The sequence below is a fragment of the Takifugu flavidus genome, chromosome 12 (genome assembly GCF_003711565.1).
Source record: "Takifugu flavidus isolate HTHZ2018 chromosome 12, ASM371156v2, whole genome shotgun sequence".
Classification (NCBI taxonomy): Eukaryota; Metazoa; Chordata; class Actinopteri; order Tetraodontiformes; family Tetraodontidae; genus Takifugu; species Takifugu flavidus.
Genome location: NC_079531.1, coordinates 2,881,990 through 2,897,638, shown reverse-complemented (window position 1 = coordinate 2,897,638; position 15,649 = coordinate 2,881,990). Strand labels below are relative to the sequence as shown.

The 15,649-nt window shown below is 44.6% G+C and overlaps 1 protein-coding gene across 1 annotated transcript; it reads right to left on the bottom strand.

Annotated features, from left to right (window-relative positions):
* Window positions 1-12,954: 12,954 nt before the first annotated feature.
* On the bottom strand, window positions 12,955-14,886 carry LOC130535361 (protein FAM181B). The gene has a single exon (XM_057050343.1). The coding sequence runs from the start codon at window positions 14,742-14,744 to the stop codon at window positions 13,785-13,787; it is 960 nt and encodes a 319-aa protein (XP_056906323.1). The 5' UTR covers window positions 14,745-14,886; the 3' UTR covers window positions 12,955-13,784.
* Window positions 14,887-15,649: the final 763 nt, after the last annotated feature.

Below are 15,649 nucleotides of genomic sequence, written 5' to 3'. Positions count from 1 at the left end.
TGGTGATCTTTGGAACAATCAAGGTTGTGTCGTTTAGAAGGCTGCTGCATGAAAATGCCACTAATATTGTGTATCCACTGGCAGCGGATGAATCTCATGCAGCCAAAGTGAAATATTAATATATATTATATATATATATGAATCCAATTTATGACGTTCACTCAATAAGGTGCCATTGCTATCCACCCTAAATAAAACAGAGGCACTAGATATTCTCATTATTCAGTCAGTGGTTTAAAGGCTTATAAGGATTTGAGGGGGTATTATGAATTCAATTTTTGAGCACGAGTGTGAAATCCGTCTTCATGCAAATGAAACAGTCCAATCAGTCTAATAAACCTTTGACCCGCATATGCAAAGAATGCAACATTTCTGAATTGTGTAGAAAGAATGGGAAATATTAGACAGGCAGCGCCTTTTCTTTCGCAGATTTAGTTGTTTTCATCCAGTTGTTTTTAAATTAGAAGTCTCAGGACCTTCACAACCTTTTAATCACGAGTGAATAAGAGCAGCAATCATCCATTTTCACTGCTGCTGTATTTAAAACGCTCTCATCCTGGAGCACAAAATGTTTGCCTGACAGCTGTTAAACCCCTACTGCGTTGTAAAATCTGTCCTTTCGTGATCTTTCTAGCATCTACCCTCCTATAAGTACTGTCATATAAACTAGATCTAACGGTAATTTCCAAATAAAATTCATATCACGCCGAGCTCCTGTGATATATCGTATCGGACACAATTGGGATGACACATGACTCTGTAGGTGTAATCTAATCAAACATGTGATAAATACAAATGAGCTGACAGGAATGGAGTCAAAGAAGTGACCTTACTCCATGTGTAATTCCGTCACACTTGAGCTGATGTCTTAACAGAAATGTGTTGCGTGCCGCGGCTCTGGCCCCCGTGATGGATGATAAGAGCGGAGGCGAGGAGGGGAGGACTGCTTGGACAGGGCAGACCCTTACACCTGAGAGGCCACCGGTGGCCTGGGCACATGCTGTTCACATCATTGCACAGCCTCAGCCGAAACCTCTGGTGCTGCCCCTGATTGATGGGCTCCGCCAGGCCAAACGGCCCAATTGAGGCGTCCTATCCAGACCGCGGCCCGGTCCATCCATCACACGTCCCTCGTAGCAAGTCACGTTACTGTACGTCTCATCTGCTCGCACCACTCAGACTTAATCCCACGCAGCCGCTGTTTAAATGTGCCGCCAGGCACAGTGAGACCTGGATTTAGCCTTAAAGTGTCAGTGACAAACCTGCACGCTGGAAAGTCATGCAAAACATCATGCCCCCCCCCCCTCCCACCTGTGCCATCAGATAAAATGGTGTCTGGGTGCTGGCTGGCGTTCATTTACCACAAAAGGGGAAATATGCTGAGTGTAGGGACTAAAATGACTTTCCATTATTCAGATATTGCACCAGTTGCACGCTGGCTGTGCACACCTAAATAAAAATGGCCATCAACGGCTCATCAGTGTGGAGCCCAGTGTATGAGGCCATTTGGTGGTTTGCGTTTCCTCCATCCCGAGGCCAGCTGTAACAAATGGATGCCTCCCTGCCCTTTGTTCACCCTGCCGCTGCAGCCAGATGCAGCAGCCAGATGCACACAGCTTGTCGGCTACGTTGCCGCTTCAATACCTCTCATTACCTTAATTGTTGCTTAATGTTTTCATAATCTGCTGTTTACAGGAAGCTGTTTTCCTTTGCCTAATACCATATTGCCTCCCCACGGCCCTATTCCGAATGGTTTTATCCGTTTAGGTTTCTATATATATAAATTTATCGCCCTTTGTCAGTAATGTCTCGCTTGGCTTCATCTCCAGCTGAAGGAAACTTGTAGTGCTGCTTGTTTAAGTGTGTGACAGTCATTAGAGCAAGTCCAGTGGATTCCATTTTCTGATTTAATGACTAATTCACAAGCCACGTTGGCACCGGCTTGCAGCATCTGGTGCTTGGCTGACCACAGTTTACTTACATTTCACCTCAAACGTTGCTCGGGATGAGTGATTGGCCATTAAGCTCAGCTCTGCTGGGTGTTTCTATCCTCAGCATCGCAAACTGGGCGCCAGGCTGTTTGATACCGAACAATTATTATCAAATATGGATGCATTCTGCACTTATGTATATCTAAATATTACTAAGCCAAATGATGGGACATGTGAAATAGTAACTATAGAAACTAAACTGAGCTTCTCATAAAATGTCGTCTGGATTCAGAAACAACACTTCAAATCCGTGAGGGTGTTTTCAACACTCTGCTGTCAGCTGTGATAACGACTGCCCGCAATGATTGTGGATCATTCCTTCCCCCATGCATATCTCACGTGCGCATTGTTGCTCCCCCCATGACATTTAGCAAGGGCTTTTTCAGCGCGCCACGTCCTGGGCCGAGATGCCATTAGGTGATAAGCTCCATTTATTGTGTGGCTCTCATCAGCACATTTTCCTGTCTTAAAGCATAAAACACAATCCACACTGATTAGCATCAGTCCCATATCAGGAGAAACCTAATAGCCCCACTCTGAAGGTGAACCTTCTGAGGCTGCCGCCGTTACTCCGGCCACACATCCGCAGCAGCTTTGATTCAGCCACGATTTCGCTGTTTTAACCATTGAATAATAGCATGTCCTTTATAATTAGAGTTTGCACCTTGATGTAATGTTTCTGTCAAGGTTTATTAATGGAGATAAAGACAAACATCCAGCCCGACAAGTGTTTCGCCAGACCGAGTAAGTGAAAAGGCAGCGGTCTTTTGTTTGCCCTTGAGAACCAGTCCCACCTCGTCCTCCTCGTAGCAGCTCGGCAAAGCTGCGTTCAATTGAGGTGACATAAGTATGAATTTAATGACCGAACGTCTCATTTTTGCACTCACCTATGAGATGAGCTTCATCAAAAGCTGCAGGAATCTCCTCCTGCAGTTGGTGGATTTAAAAGTGTGGGCGGTTAATTTGTGAAGTTAGGCTGGTTGTCTGATTTATTTGCTCTTTCTTTGGGTAAACAGCTCAAAGCAACAACACAACAGTGTTGTCTTTAGTCAGTGGCTGAAGGCAGCGGCGGAACTGGGCTTTACAAAGGTATTTAAAACTCACAGTGACGTTTTCCACTGTGGTAATTCTGATGATCGTGTTTTAATTAGAAACATCACGTTGTTTAGTGCAAATTAAGACAGTGAGGAGCCCATTTGCTGGCATCAGGTTATCTAATATACACAGCGCCGTAAATAAGGCATTTAAAAAAAAAAGATGTGCAATTGAAATTTGCATATTTTCTTGCTGACTGCGGCGCAACTAGGGTTTATGTATTTTGCAGTGAATTATCCTCCAGACGTGCAGCGTTACACGTTCGGCGCGTCTGTGATGTTGTAAAATGCAAAAATAAACAGAGAGGCAGCTGCCTGGGACGGTTTGAAGAGCAGCCGAGGAGACGTCAGGAGGGGCACCAGTTCAATCAGTGGAGGCAGAATAAACACACAAACACACACACACACACACACACACCACACACACACACACATTAAACAGTGAAATATTGTGAAAATCAATAACAAAAGCAGTGTTCTGAGCAAGTGGTGCCAGATGGAGCACACTCTCTCACCCAGACTGTGCAGGCTGGCGGGTGTGTTGAGGAGCCAACTTTAGTCGGCTTTTATCCTCCTGAATTTACAGCCATATCAGTCCATGTTGGATTACATGCAGCCTCGTTTCACTGGTTTTTGTTTCATGCCACAGAAGGAGAAAACTGTTAGAGCTTGAAAAAGTCAATACCAACACAAATTCCGTCTAATCTATTCAAAAACAAATGAGCGAGACGCCCGGCTCGAAATTAGGAAGCGCCTGAAACTCAGTCGGAAGCATCCCAGTGTGTGTCCAGAGGCTGAGAGCGTGAGGGACTTCCCCTCTGTCCAACCACACCTTCGTCTCATCTGCATCAGTCTTCATTTGCAGCCTCTTCACCTCCATCACGCCTCACTCCTGTTTCATCAGCTTCGATGTCCTGTCGGTCCCCCTCGTGGACAGCCTGACCACCAGGGTCTGGTGTCCCTGAGGAGATCAACGTTCCCAGGCTGGTCTGAGATTTCCTGCATGTTTTTTGGAAGCCATGAATGTCTTGGCAACATCAGTAATTTTAATAAGCCCCGAATTCATCTGTCGACAAAAAAATATACTAAACAAACCCTCAGTGAAGGACATCTCGCCAGCAGATGGTAAGTTGTAAATATGCAGAATTCAGCAGTTTTTGCCTGAACGCTGGTTTTTCGGAAGGCTACAGAAACAAACATTTGTCTTCAGCAAATAGACACAGCCCGCTGTTGGTCCAGGCAGAGCTGCTCTCCGAACAGTCAGTAACCATAGCAAAGCCAGGAAGTGGTGGGTTTGAGAGCAGCACCGTCCACCTCCCTGCTGCTGCCGCTGCCGCTGCATCTGATCAGGGAATGATCACTGTTTAAAAAGCACTTAGCAACAGAAGACTTCAGTTGCACTCTACTTATACACTTCATTTAATGGTGGAAACAGTATTTTTGATAACTTTCAGATCAGGAAAGAGGTTCTCCACACTGAATTACAACCTGTGGAGCTGGACGAGGAGGCGGGCGTGTGTCGCCCTCTGAAAACTAACAGTAATATGTGATCATATCAGACCAGATCAGAGCGGACTCTAAACTAGCATGCTTTCATCATCCGTTTCCATGCGGCCAGGTGATGGAGCGCTACTTTTATCACTCTATTATTAGTCCACGCCTTCGGTTTCATCACTAACTCTGGAGCCGTTTCGTGATTATCTCTGGGATGACATTGAGATGAGGATGAGCAGTGCCATCCACACGTGCACGCTTGCAAAGCCCCTGTGGTAAAGCAGCACCGCACAGCTAATAAAGCGGCGCAGCACAGCTATTACTGGGATTAGATGAGCAGAAATATGACTCATTTAATGGTGATGCCATATGCACGGTATTTAAACAGTTCTCGGAAAAACATTCATGCTTCCTCGTCACCCCCCTCCCTCCTCCTTGGAACAGAGGCATGCGTCAGAGGAGGGCAGTAATGGTCTGTTTCCCGTGACAAAAGCGCCGTTCCATTTATTACCATTTCTGGAGTATGCAGGGAAATTGTCCTCTGTCTATACCTCTATACATTTAATCAATCATGATAAAGGAGGCGGAAAATGAGTCGAAGGAAAGGAGGGGAAGGGATCAAATGCAATATTTGGGGGGGGCACAGCCGGGTTCATTGGCTTCACCTTATTTTGTCAGCTGATTACATGTTAAACATCACCTACGGTAAAATGTCTGAAGAGCCAGTTTCTTACTTTTTCCACAGAAAACGTTCAGTTCTTGATTTTCATTAAAAGGAGCAGAATCTACGTCGCTGCCCTTTGTATCAATCTCAGAGTAGAGACCTGTCTCGTTAATGTTTTAAAGCGGCCCTGAATTAAAACCAACACAATTCAATTAAGATGAGCTGGAGACTCGTGCATGTTCATTAAACAGCAGGTAAACACAACATAACTGACCAAGAAGTGTCACGATATTGTACGTAAAGGTCAAGGTGACACCTTTAAGAATATTGAATGCGCAGATTAACCCATAAATTATGAGACGGGAGTGCTTTTGTAACTACATCTATCCGGAATACAGATGGTTTCCAGTCCAACCATTCTAGATGATGTGGAGACACCAGTGTGGCCGTTTTTCATCCATACTCAGCACCTATGCAAAACACGTCCAGCGAGAGCAGCAAAAAGTCCAAAAACCATTTTGAATATTCCTGCGGAGAGATTTACATTGTGATAATCAGCAAATAAAGAACGGCTGACTCATGCTGTTATCAGTTATCGACTGAACCTGTTTTGTTTAAGCTAGTTTTCAGTCTGGGGCTGCAGTGACGCCATTTTTGCGTTATATTTATGTGCTCGGGACCTAATTGCAAAGTATATCTTGTTCCCAATGGCCTTCTTTTGATTAGAAATAATAAAGCAGAAGTATGGAACGGTAGCATTGGCCAACAGATGGTGATTGGCTGCAGATGGCGTCGTAATGATGGTGATGTATGGCGCTGTTTTAAAGTAGCTCTGTAATTGCTTTTCTTGGTTGAATAAGACTGGTCACAGAGAACGCTTTCAAATGCATTTTTTTTTTAAACATTATGAGCTGCGGCACAACACGTAAAGTGTTTATTGATTCGCGGAAATGTGCTTTGCGCTTTTCGGTGAGGGAAGCTGGTGGACGCTGACGTAAACACGCCACAAGATGCAGAAATCTCTATTTTACATTTTAAATACGGGCTTGTAGGGGCTGTTTGAAAACCTCAGTGGTGGATATTAAAATTCATTTCAACGGGCCAAGGCTCTTCTGCTCATATTTGCATTCTATCTGGCCAAATATGTGGCAAAAGCCCATTCAGCCGCTGTTTTTCCAATCAATAGCGGCTCCCCGAGAAATTAATTAATGAGGTCAGCAGTGAGTTCAGGCTCACCTGATCAGAATTAAGTAGTTCAGGTGAGTCAGCGGTGGTTCAGGCAGGCAGACAGAAGGTTCAGCCAGGGCACGTCGACATATTTGTGCTGCGTTTCTGAAATTAACCTGCAACATTTCTTTTGTTTCTCCCGTCAAACTTTACTCATGAAGGCCGTTCATTTTTACAGTTGGTCAAACGCCTTCCAGGGACATTTATTGTTGAAATCACATGAACTTTCCTGCACACACTTGGCTCTATGTTCATCCCTTATTGGCCTTTTCTCATCAGCGTGTTCCCTCCCGGAATCACGCTCTATCAGCTCACACTGAGGAGGATCTCCGCTCTACAGAGGAGACATTTGCTGACCTTCTCACCGTGCTCATCACCGTGATACTTTCTGAAAAGGTCACAGGGAACTTTATTCATACTAATGATATTTGTTCTGACTGATAAGGTTCGAGGCGCACTGGCACACAGAGACAAAATCTTCTTTAATTTTTAACAGGAGAGATCATCTTTACTCGATGAGAGCGGCTGTAAAGTCCACAGAGGGGATGGTTTTACAGCTGTGAGGGGATTTTGTGATGGTTGTCATGGCTTGAGAGGTCTGAATACTGCAGGTCTGCCTCGCTGACCCACTTTGAATTTGTGTGTGTGTGCGTGTGTGTGTGTGCCAGCAGACACCTTAATGCGTCCCCATACAGAGGATCAGATGCTACTGGTTGGAAAATGGTTCATCTGAGCATTCCACAGACTTCCTGTTTGGGATTGGGGTTTATCCTTGAATCCGTATTTCGTTCACGTTCATCCACTCCGGGAGTTTTGTCGTCTTCGGCCTTGTCGACCATCCAGAAACATGTCACGTCTGTTTTATTGATGTTCAAATCACAGATGACACTGATTATGTTGCACTCGGTGGAATTAATTGCTAGGTCATTTATTTAAAAACACACACACAGACATAAGAAAGTCTCTTAAATCCCCTGATTAAAGTTTGTCCTTCTGACTCCTCATTGTTTGTCCCGGAAACTAGTAACATTATAATTAATTAGTTGTAGGCATGAAATGATCTTTTAGAAGAAGGCCAACAGAACAATTTTCCGGTCTGTGATTTCTTTTTCCTTTTTGGTTCCAGAATGACAATCATTCCATGCAGACAACTCTCAGGACGGGTATGCTAATGGCTTTAATCTGCATATATTAGCACGTCACGAAAAACGACAAGGGCATCAGAGAAAGAGTGTGTCTTTTTTATCCCATTTGTTTTATTTCTGATGCTTTTAATTTGACAACAGTGGCTGAGCAATTCTAGCAGGGTTCCAGGGCGCAACATTGAACACATTGGTGTTCAATGGAACTTTGAACCCAAAAACGGTTATTAATACAATGCGGATTATTCCATCTAAACACGGACGATAGCAAACACTGTGCTTCTTCACATCGGTGGTAGAAACTTAAATAAAAATAAAAAAGTTCTCGGTTTGGAGCGTGAGTGTTTGTGTTTCTCTCGTTTCAAAGGCCAGTCGTCCTCCTCTCCAAACAAATCACAAATCCTCAGCATTGCTCAAGCTCAGGCTATCAGGCTTTTATGTGGACGTTTAACAGTCCACGACGCCAGGATTTAAGACACACACAACCGATGAGCAAAACAAGTGGGGTTAAAAATGTTTTATTCTAATTTAGCAAATCACACAGGTAAAGAGGGAAACCTGGATGATGGATGCCTTGCAGCTGCTCAGTCTCTGTCCTCTGGGAGTGATTGCTCTCTACTTTTGTGTTATTGGTGCCTGCAGTCCAATCAGGATGCACTGCTCGTCCACCTTTAGCAGAACACAAAGGAAGAATCAGTCAGCCAGGATAAATGGAGAGCAATTATCTGTGGCCAAACCATTCTTTTCGTCAGGACCTTGTCCTCTCTTTGCCTCTTTATTACACCTGCTGTCCTTCATTTGCACCAAAGGAGGTGAATCTGATTTAAAATCCACCTGTGCCTCTTAAAATGCTGTTCATAGCATGATTATTGTTGACTTCTATTTTTGGTAGACTTTGGTTTAATATAAAGAGAGCAACTTTACACCAATAATGTCCTACTTAATTCTATCTTTCTCTGTTTAGCAAAAGTGCACATTAAGAATTTATAAAGCCATGTTTGGAGATCTGCCAAGAAATATGTGTTTGTTGTTTGAGAATATTAATGTCTGAGTTCAATATAATGTCTTCGATGCTTGTATAATTTACAGCAAATGACAACATTAATTCTTCCTGTAAAGCGGAGAAAGCGCAGAGGTGCACAAACATCTGGTACAGCAGCGTGAACTTCTTTGTTTGTTTAGTAATATAAAAAACACCCAGCAATTTCCCCCTTTAAACTGCTGAGAAAAGTCGAGCCTCATGACAGAATATTAAGAACATTCCTGAAGATAACCGCATGTTTTGCCATCCTTCACCCCCTCCGACTGGGAAGGCTGCAGCAATTATAAGGGATGAGGGAGGTAAATCGGTGACATGTAAAGGGATTTACTCCACTTTTAAAGAGTATTATGCTTCTCTGCGCGTATGCAGATGGTTTTATGCAGCTGACGCTCTCTTAGATGGTTGGTACATCTTTTATGATACAAGCTCGCATTTTCCCTGATACGGAGACAGAAGCTCAACGTGCTACTTTTTAACATCCACAAGTGTTTGCTTTTGACACTTTTGCCAGAGAGGAATTGGATTATACATGATGCTGTGAGTCACAAGTCAAGACGTTCAATAGTGTGAGATAATTACGACAAAAAGCGCATCTCCTCGGGCCCCGTTGGCAGCCTCGAGCTTCACAAAGTAACATCTATTTTGACATGAGAATGGCCCTCATGTTCCTACTTTACATGAAGGCAAGCGGAGCTCACATCAGGATTGTTATCAGGCTGTGTGCAGCAGCACACTCCGCTGCTTTGAGACAGGCTGTAATAAAGCTCCAACCCTCAGCAGAGTTTGGATTTGGGCCTACCTGAGAACAGAAAACAATCTCAAAGAGAGTGTTCTTGCTGTGAGGTTACGAAGACAGCCACTAAATGAACAACATAACTCATGAAAAGTGGCTCCCAGACAGACGTTGCTTTTATTGAGTATAACTGCAGCATTAACGTGCTAGTTTTACCTTGCTCAAGGGTACCTCGGCAAAACTCTGAAGGTGTTACCCAGAGTATTACCCATGCCTTGGCTGCACTGGGGCTTGAACCAAGGACCCTCCACTTCTTAGCCCAGCTCCCAAAAGACAGAACTACCGTAACCCCACCCACATCCTCCATCCTCTATAATCTCTCGCTCCTTATTCTGATCCTAACATCGTTTAGCATCTTCATTCCTGTTTCTGCCAGGTGGTCTTGCTGCAGGTCCTGGTCCTGGTTTCGTAACCGTCTTGATTAGATGACGCTGAAGTCAGAATAGCTTTCCGTCTTATTCAACAATAACCGACAAAGGAATAACTCGTCCACTGAAGGTTCAAGTTTATGGTTAAACTATTCACTTTTTGTGATTTTTTTTAAATGCTGAGAGACCCACAGAGACTCAGTCCAGAAGGGAAATAATAATGGTAATAATAATATTCCCATAATTCTGAAACTCTGCTGGACACTGTGGGAGTGCATCTGCTAGGACAACACCCTGCTCCCACACTCTTTAGAATAATCAATAAATAGCAAAATATGCTCCCTTTTAAATGTATAGATTTGTGTTTCCTCCCTGTATTATAAAAACACTGGAAAACAACCAACTTCTCTCAAAGCTCGACCCATTTTACCACTTTGCACCCACAGTGACGAAGATGATGTCGGTGAGGAAGAATCCCAATTGAGGTGTCAGGTGATCAGATCGGTCCCCTCTCTGACCTTCACCTGTGGTCTCAGGATCAATCGTCTCTGAGTGACAGCAAGGAATGACAAAGGGTTGATTGATAGGCCGGGGTTGTTATCGATAAGGGCTGACCCGGTCACAGTCACATCGAGGTGACGGCAGCTGGTGATCAGGACCAAACCTACGAATGAGAGAGTTGTGTCTGCTAGCGTTGGAGTAAATATGTATGGAAATAGTCTCAAATCCAGGCAAGGCTGTTGTCAGTCGCGCCCTTTGCAAATATTCAAAACACCCTGATGTACACAAGCGGGCTCACAACGCCCTGAGGAGGAGAGAGTGCATCAGAGCTGCTAAAACCGAGTGCAAACAGAGAGCAATGAGACATGAAATGCATATGGAACGAAACGTTCAGCTGCAGCAAGTCCGCTGTGATCATCTCCTATGAGTGTGTCTGATATATGTGTGTATCTACAACTAGAAGAGCTTTCACACTGAAATTGCCTTTTTCGAGTAGAACAGAATGGCAGAGTGAAGACAAGCCCCGGATATGTTGTTCTACCTGAAATGAACCCCACCCCCACCCCCACCCCCCCAATGTTGTGCTGAATAGTGTTGTTGAGTAGCAACATTTTGAGTTTCTGCACTTTTCTGGGAGTCATCAGGAAGACCTGCGTTCAGCCTTGACTGATGGCGGAGTAGGTTGCAATCATTCAGAGCTCGGCTTAAACCCAAATCATCATCATTGTAACCCTAACCCTGCCACCGTTTTCAGGAAAGCTGCAGGTTTGTCCAAAGAAAACTGAGGAAAAATGACCATAACAACAGAAAGTGTGTTTGGAAATAACAGCAGCAAGTTGTAAAAAAAACAAACCACATGCTATGTTACTATTTCCTGTAAATCACCATGAATCACCATCTTTTGTTCTTTGGTCTTCATAAAAGAAAATGCAAACCCCTTTGAAATGTTCACACTGTGCTCCTGCGTTAGCAAGACATGAAGGGTAAACAAAGGGGTCAGTGAGAGGGCAAGCCTGGATAGAGCTGCTATTTCTAGGAGTGCACATAAAACAGATAGGATGTATAAAAGGGCTTTAATTCCTCTGTTGGTAATGGGTTCTTACGCTGCCATTTCAATGCACCGTGTGCATGTTTTTCTGCACAACACATCATCATCTCTGTAGCATCTACCGGTTTCCCCTCATTATACAGCACCATGTCTGATGCCAGAGAAAAGCTGCCTCGTATTATCTAGTTTACCTAGATATCTGGCTCTTGTTATTCAGGACAGCGCCAGCACTGATCTTGTTAATCACTTTGACAAACACTGCATCTCCAGTGTGGCATAAATCAAAGCAGGATACTGTTGTGGCTCCATCACTGGAACCTAATCTGAATATATCAGCTGGTGTCAAGTCAGGGACAGAAAATCCATATGCCCTCTGTGTGCAGAGTTTGTTCTGCTGCGAGCCTCCAGATATTGTCTAGTCCTGCGTATGACAGCATTGTGTCAGCCAGTCTTCACACCAAAGACAGCTGCTGGAGGATAACAACAATGACAAAAAAAAACAACAAAAAAAAACATAAAAGCTAAATTAGGAATGAATGTCAAATTCAAACGTCATGTATTTCTAGAGTCAGAGAAGGCTGAGAGAGTAGATCGAAGAGTGTGCTTGATTCAGCACAGGTTTTTGTTGGAGGTTTTTGGGTTAGGTTTTTTTTGTTTTGTTTTGTTTTTTAAAGCTGAGCTGCTGCAATCTAACACTGATTTTCATACCAAAATGTCATACATTATAGATAAGAAGCGTTTGTGTCTAGAAGGGAGTGGCGGCCTGGGGGCTTCAGTGGATCATTACTGCCATCTAGTGGAACTGGCTGGCCATGGAGGGAAAATATCTCTATCTATCTATCTATCTATCTATCTATCTATCTGTCTGTCTGTCTGTCTGTCTGTCTGTCTGTCTGTCTGTCTGTCTGTCTGTCTGTCTGTCTGTCTATCTATCTATCTATCCACCATCCATCTCATCTCCATCCATCCATCCATCCATCCATCCATCCATCCATCTATCTATCTATCTATCTATCTATCTATCTATCTATCTATCTATCTATCTATCTATCTATCTATCTCTTAACTATTTAAGTGATCAACTATATGACCTGGGGGGTGAAGGGTAACCTAGACAACCTGCAGAAACTCAATTCTGAATCTGTCGCTCATGTTTTCCTGTCGTTCAACCTGATACGTTTCGATTTGTGCGTCCATCGTCGGACAACGTTTGAAGGGAGGTGACTGGACCGTGCGTGGCCAGTAGGGGGCGCCATCAGAGCTGACAGGAATCGAGCGCTCGCGTTGTTTTTGAGTCCAGTTTAAGGCTTATTTGCATTATTTAACACCCCCCCCCCCCCCCCCCCCCCCCCCCCCACACACACACACCACACACACACACCCGTTTGTAGGAAATGAGAGAGTGGTGGTCCAACAGCAGCGACAACAAAATAAAATGTGATTAATATGTCAATTATTGGGAGGGAAAGCAAGTGACGAGATATTTGCGTGTGACAAAACGCGAGTTTTGTGAGCTTTTGCTTCTTATTCTGTGGTACCAGGGTCACCCAAAGGTCATTACCTCACCTAAACAAGACACAATAAAACAAGTTTTAAGCATTCATTCGTTTATTGTGATCTAATTTCCTTCCATGGCCTCTTCTATTGTGTTGATCACAACTCCTAATTTGTCATAAGCAACACACACAAAACAGTTGTCAGAGAAAATAAAGACCAGCTTTAATTCCTTCTTGCGATTGTGAGATACATTTAGAGTTTTCCAACCAAATGGAGATACAGTACATGAAAATTTCATTTCTGAGCTGTAGATGTTGCAGAATCAGCATAAAGTTACAGCAAAGTGTGTGTGTGGGTTTTTTTTTTCTAACATTGTCTACAGCTGCGGGTTCAGAAAGTGCCGTGCTGGGTGTGCAGCAATTTTCCTAAATGATGCTAACAGTTGCAAACCTTTCTAGAAGTAATTCCTATTTAGTGGACTAATCCAACAAGTGTTTCCTCCCACTTATATATTTTATTTTATTTTATTTACACGCGGAAACAGAGATCCCAGTGAAGAATGGCTCATTTACAAGTGACAAACTGAAATAATCCCATATTTTCATTGCCATGAAATTACAGACGGTGCAAAAACAGTTGATCCACATTCACTCAACACTTCAGAGTGTGCAGGACTGTAGTATAGTTTGTAGTGTACAGTAATAAAACTAGGTTATGGAACAGTTTTGCAAAGCTTTGGAAATATTGAACTGCAGATTAAAGATTAAAATGATTCAAACTCTTTTTTTGAGGACAGACAACCCAAAGCTTTAAATGTAATTTAAATCTCAAAATGGAGCAACAAGCACAGCATCGCGGCCTTACACTTTAAAACTAGTGTGTTAAGGTTTCCGGTCGTTGCGTCTCCTAAAAACAGGACTGGATCACAGAGATGAGTACTGAGGTCTGTTACAAGCCCCGTTTAAATCATAGGTAACCTGAGGTGTGGAGCAGTCTGTGAAGAGGTTTGGGAAGGCCAAAGTGCACAGTGAGTGGTCCTCCATGGGCCCACAAGGATCAGACGGGCAGTAGGCTGGCGACTGGTGTGGACCCGAACGCGGGCCGCTGCCTGCTTTCTTAGACGTATCAGAGCAACTAGTCCAGGGTTCTGGGTAGAGGAGACCACCAACCAAATGATGAGTGTCGTAGCAGGCGGGATCCAGGCCTCCGAGGTCCGGCTGAACCCGAAGCGGAATGCCTTGATAAAGGTCCTGCTCGCTGACCATGCTGCTGTAATCAGGACCCAAGAGGTCAAAGAAGTCTGCGGTCTCAGGGTTGGCTCTCTCCAAGTCTCTCAGCGTCATCCCAGACGTGGAGCTAACTTTTGAGCAACTGACAGGCTCGGTGAAGAAGGAGGGCGGCAGATTTCGGTGCCTCAGGGGTGGCTTCTTGGTCTTTTCGCCCCTCACATCCTTCACCGGGCTGAAAAGTGCTGCCAGGCTCTTGCTCTGCAAGCTGGCCTGGATCCCCTCACGCTTAGGGGGTGTTTTGCTCTGTAAAGGGCTGGACTGGGTCAGCGGGGAGACCTGTCTTTTAACTGGGGCGTCCGCTACATTTCCTGGTGTAATGATTCCGGTGCACCTCTTAATCTGCTTCTGAAGATACTTGCGGTGGTTGACCTTCCTCTTGGACTTCACCGGTTTGTCCAGGGCCAGCTTGATGTTGCTGGAGGCTGAGTCCATGAAGCTCAACAAGTCCCTGGTGGTCTCCCTGTAGTCCTCTTCGTTGTCAGCCTCACAGAGGAGACCCTCATCCAGACCCTTCTCCATATCGTACCCCATCACAGATCCAGGAAAGGCAAAATTCATGAACTGGGGGTTCATGATTGCAGTCTGAACAGCCATAACTCTGACAAGCCCGCCGGCTACACTTGTGGCATCCTCCGCTTCAAAGCATAGCTTTTCCGCTTCGCCGACAAATGCTGGGTTGTGATGCTGCTCATGGAGATCCTGTAAATATTCCGGAGTAGAAGTGAGAGGGTCTGAAGAAAGCAAAGAGATCTTTTAGTGGGCTGGACCAATGATGTCAGAACATCAAAGGGGAGGGGCCAAGAGGCCACAGGGTTTAACTCTTTGCTTGTGCCCGACCACCTGCATCTAAAGAGGGATTTGTCTAACCCCCCCCCTGCTGAGTTCAGGACAATGACCTCCGTCAGAACTTTCACCCAAGTTTAACTGTTTGCATGCGCTCTGGACCACAACAAGGCCGCGAGACTGGAGGGTGTTACGGTAACTGTGAGGGTCACACCAGCAGAAGCAGCTTCTCAGTTAATATCCAAACATGGCGCTCCAGAGAAATGTGCCAGCACAAATCCCACCAGAAGCTTTGAAAAGTCATTGCTCTCACTGATGATTTGGCCACCTTTGAGGCACCGTAGAACTGAAAGGAATTCAGCTTGCAACCCAATGCTGCGAAACTCCACACCCAAACAGATGCTGCTGTTGGGAGAATCTTCCTGACGGCTCGCTTGTGTCTTAATCTGCTCATGGCAAAAGTTGATTCCTGGTGCATTCCCAGGCCAGTGGGAATATCTGCCCTGGCCTGACAACCATTATGGGCTGCCTTTGACATAAAGCCCTACAGGGTCTAAATAGCCTCTATTCTTCCTCCCGGCTGTGAAAGGGAGCTTTGTGCCAGAGATTCATTAAATTGCACCTCACAACCCCTTCGCAGAATAGCGCTCAATAATGAACAGTCGATTTAACTAGAAAAGTGGCCGGAGCTGTTAAATTAAAGGGGAATAAAGTGC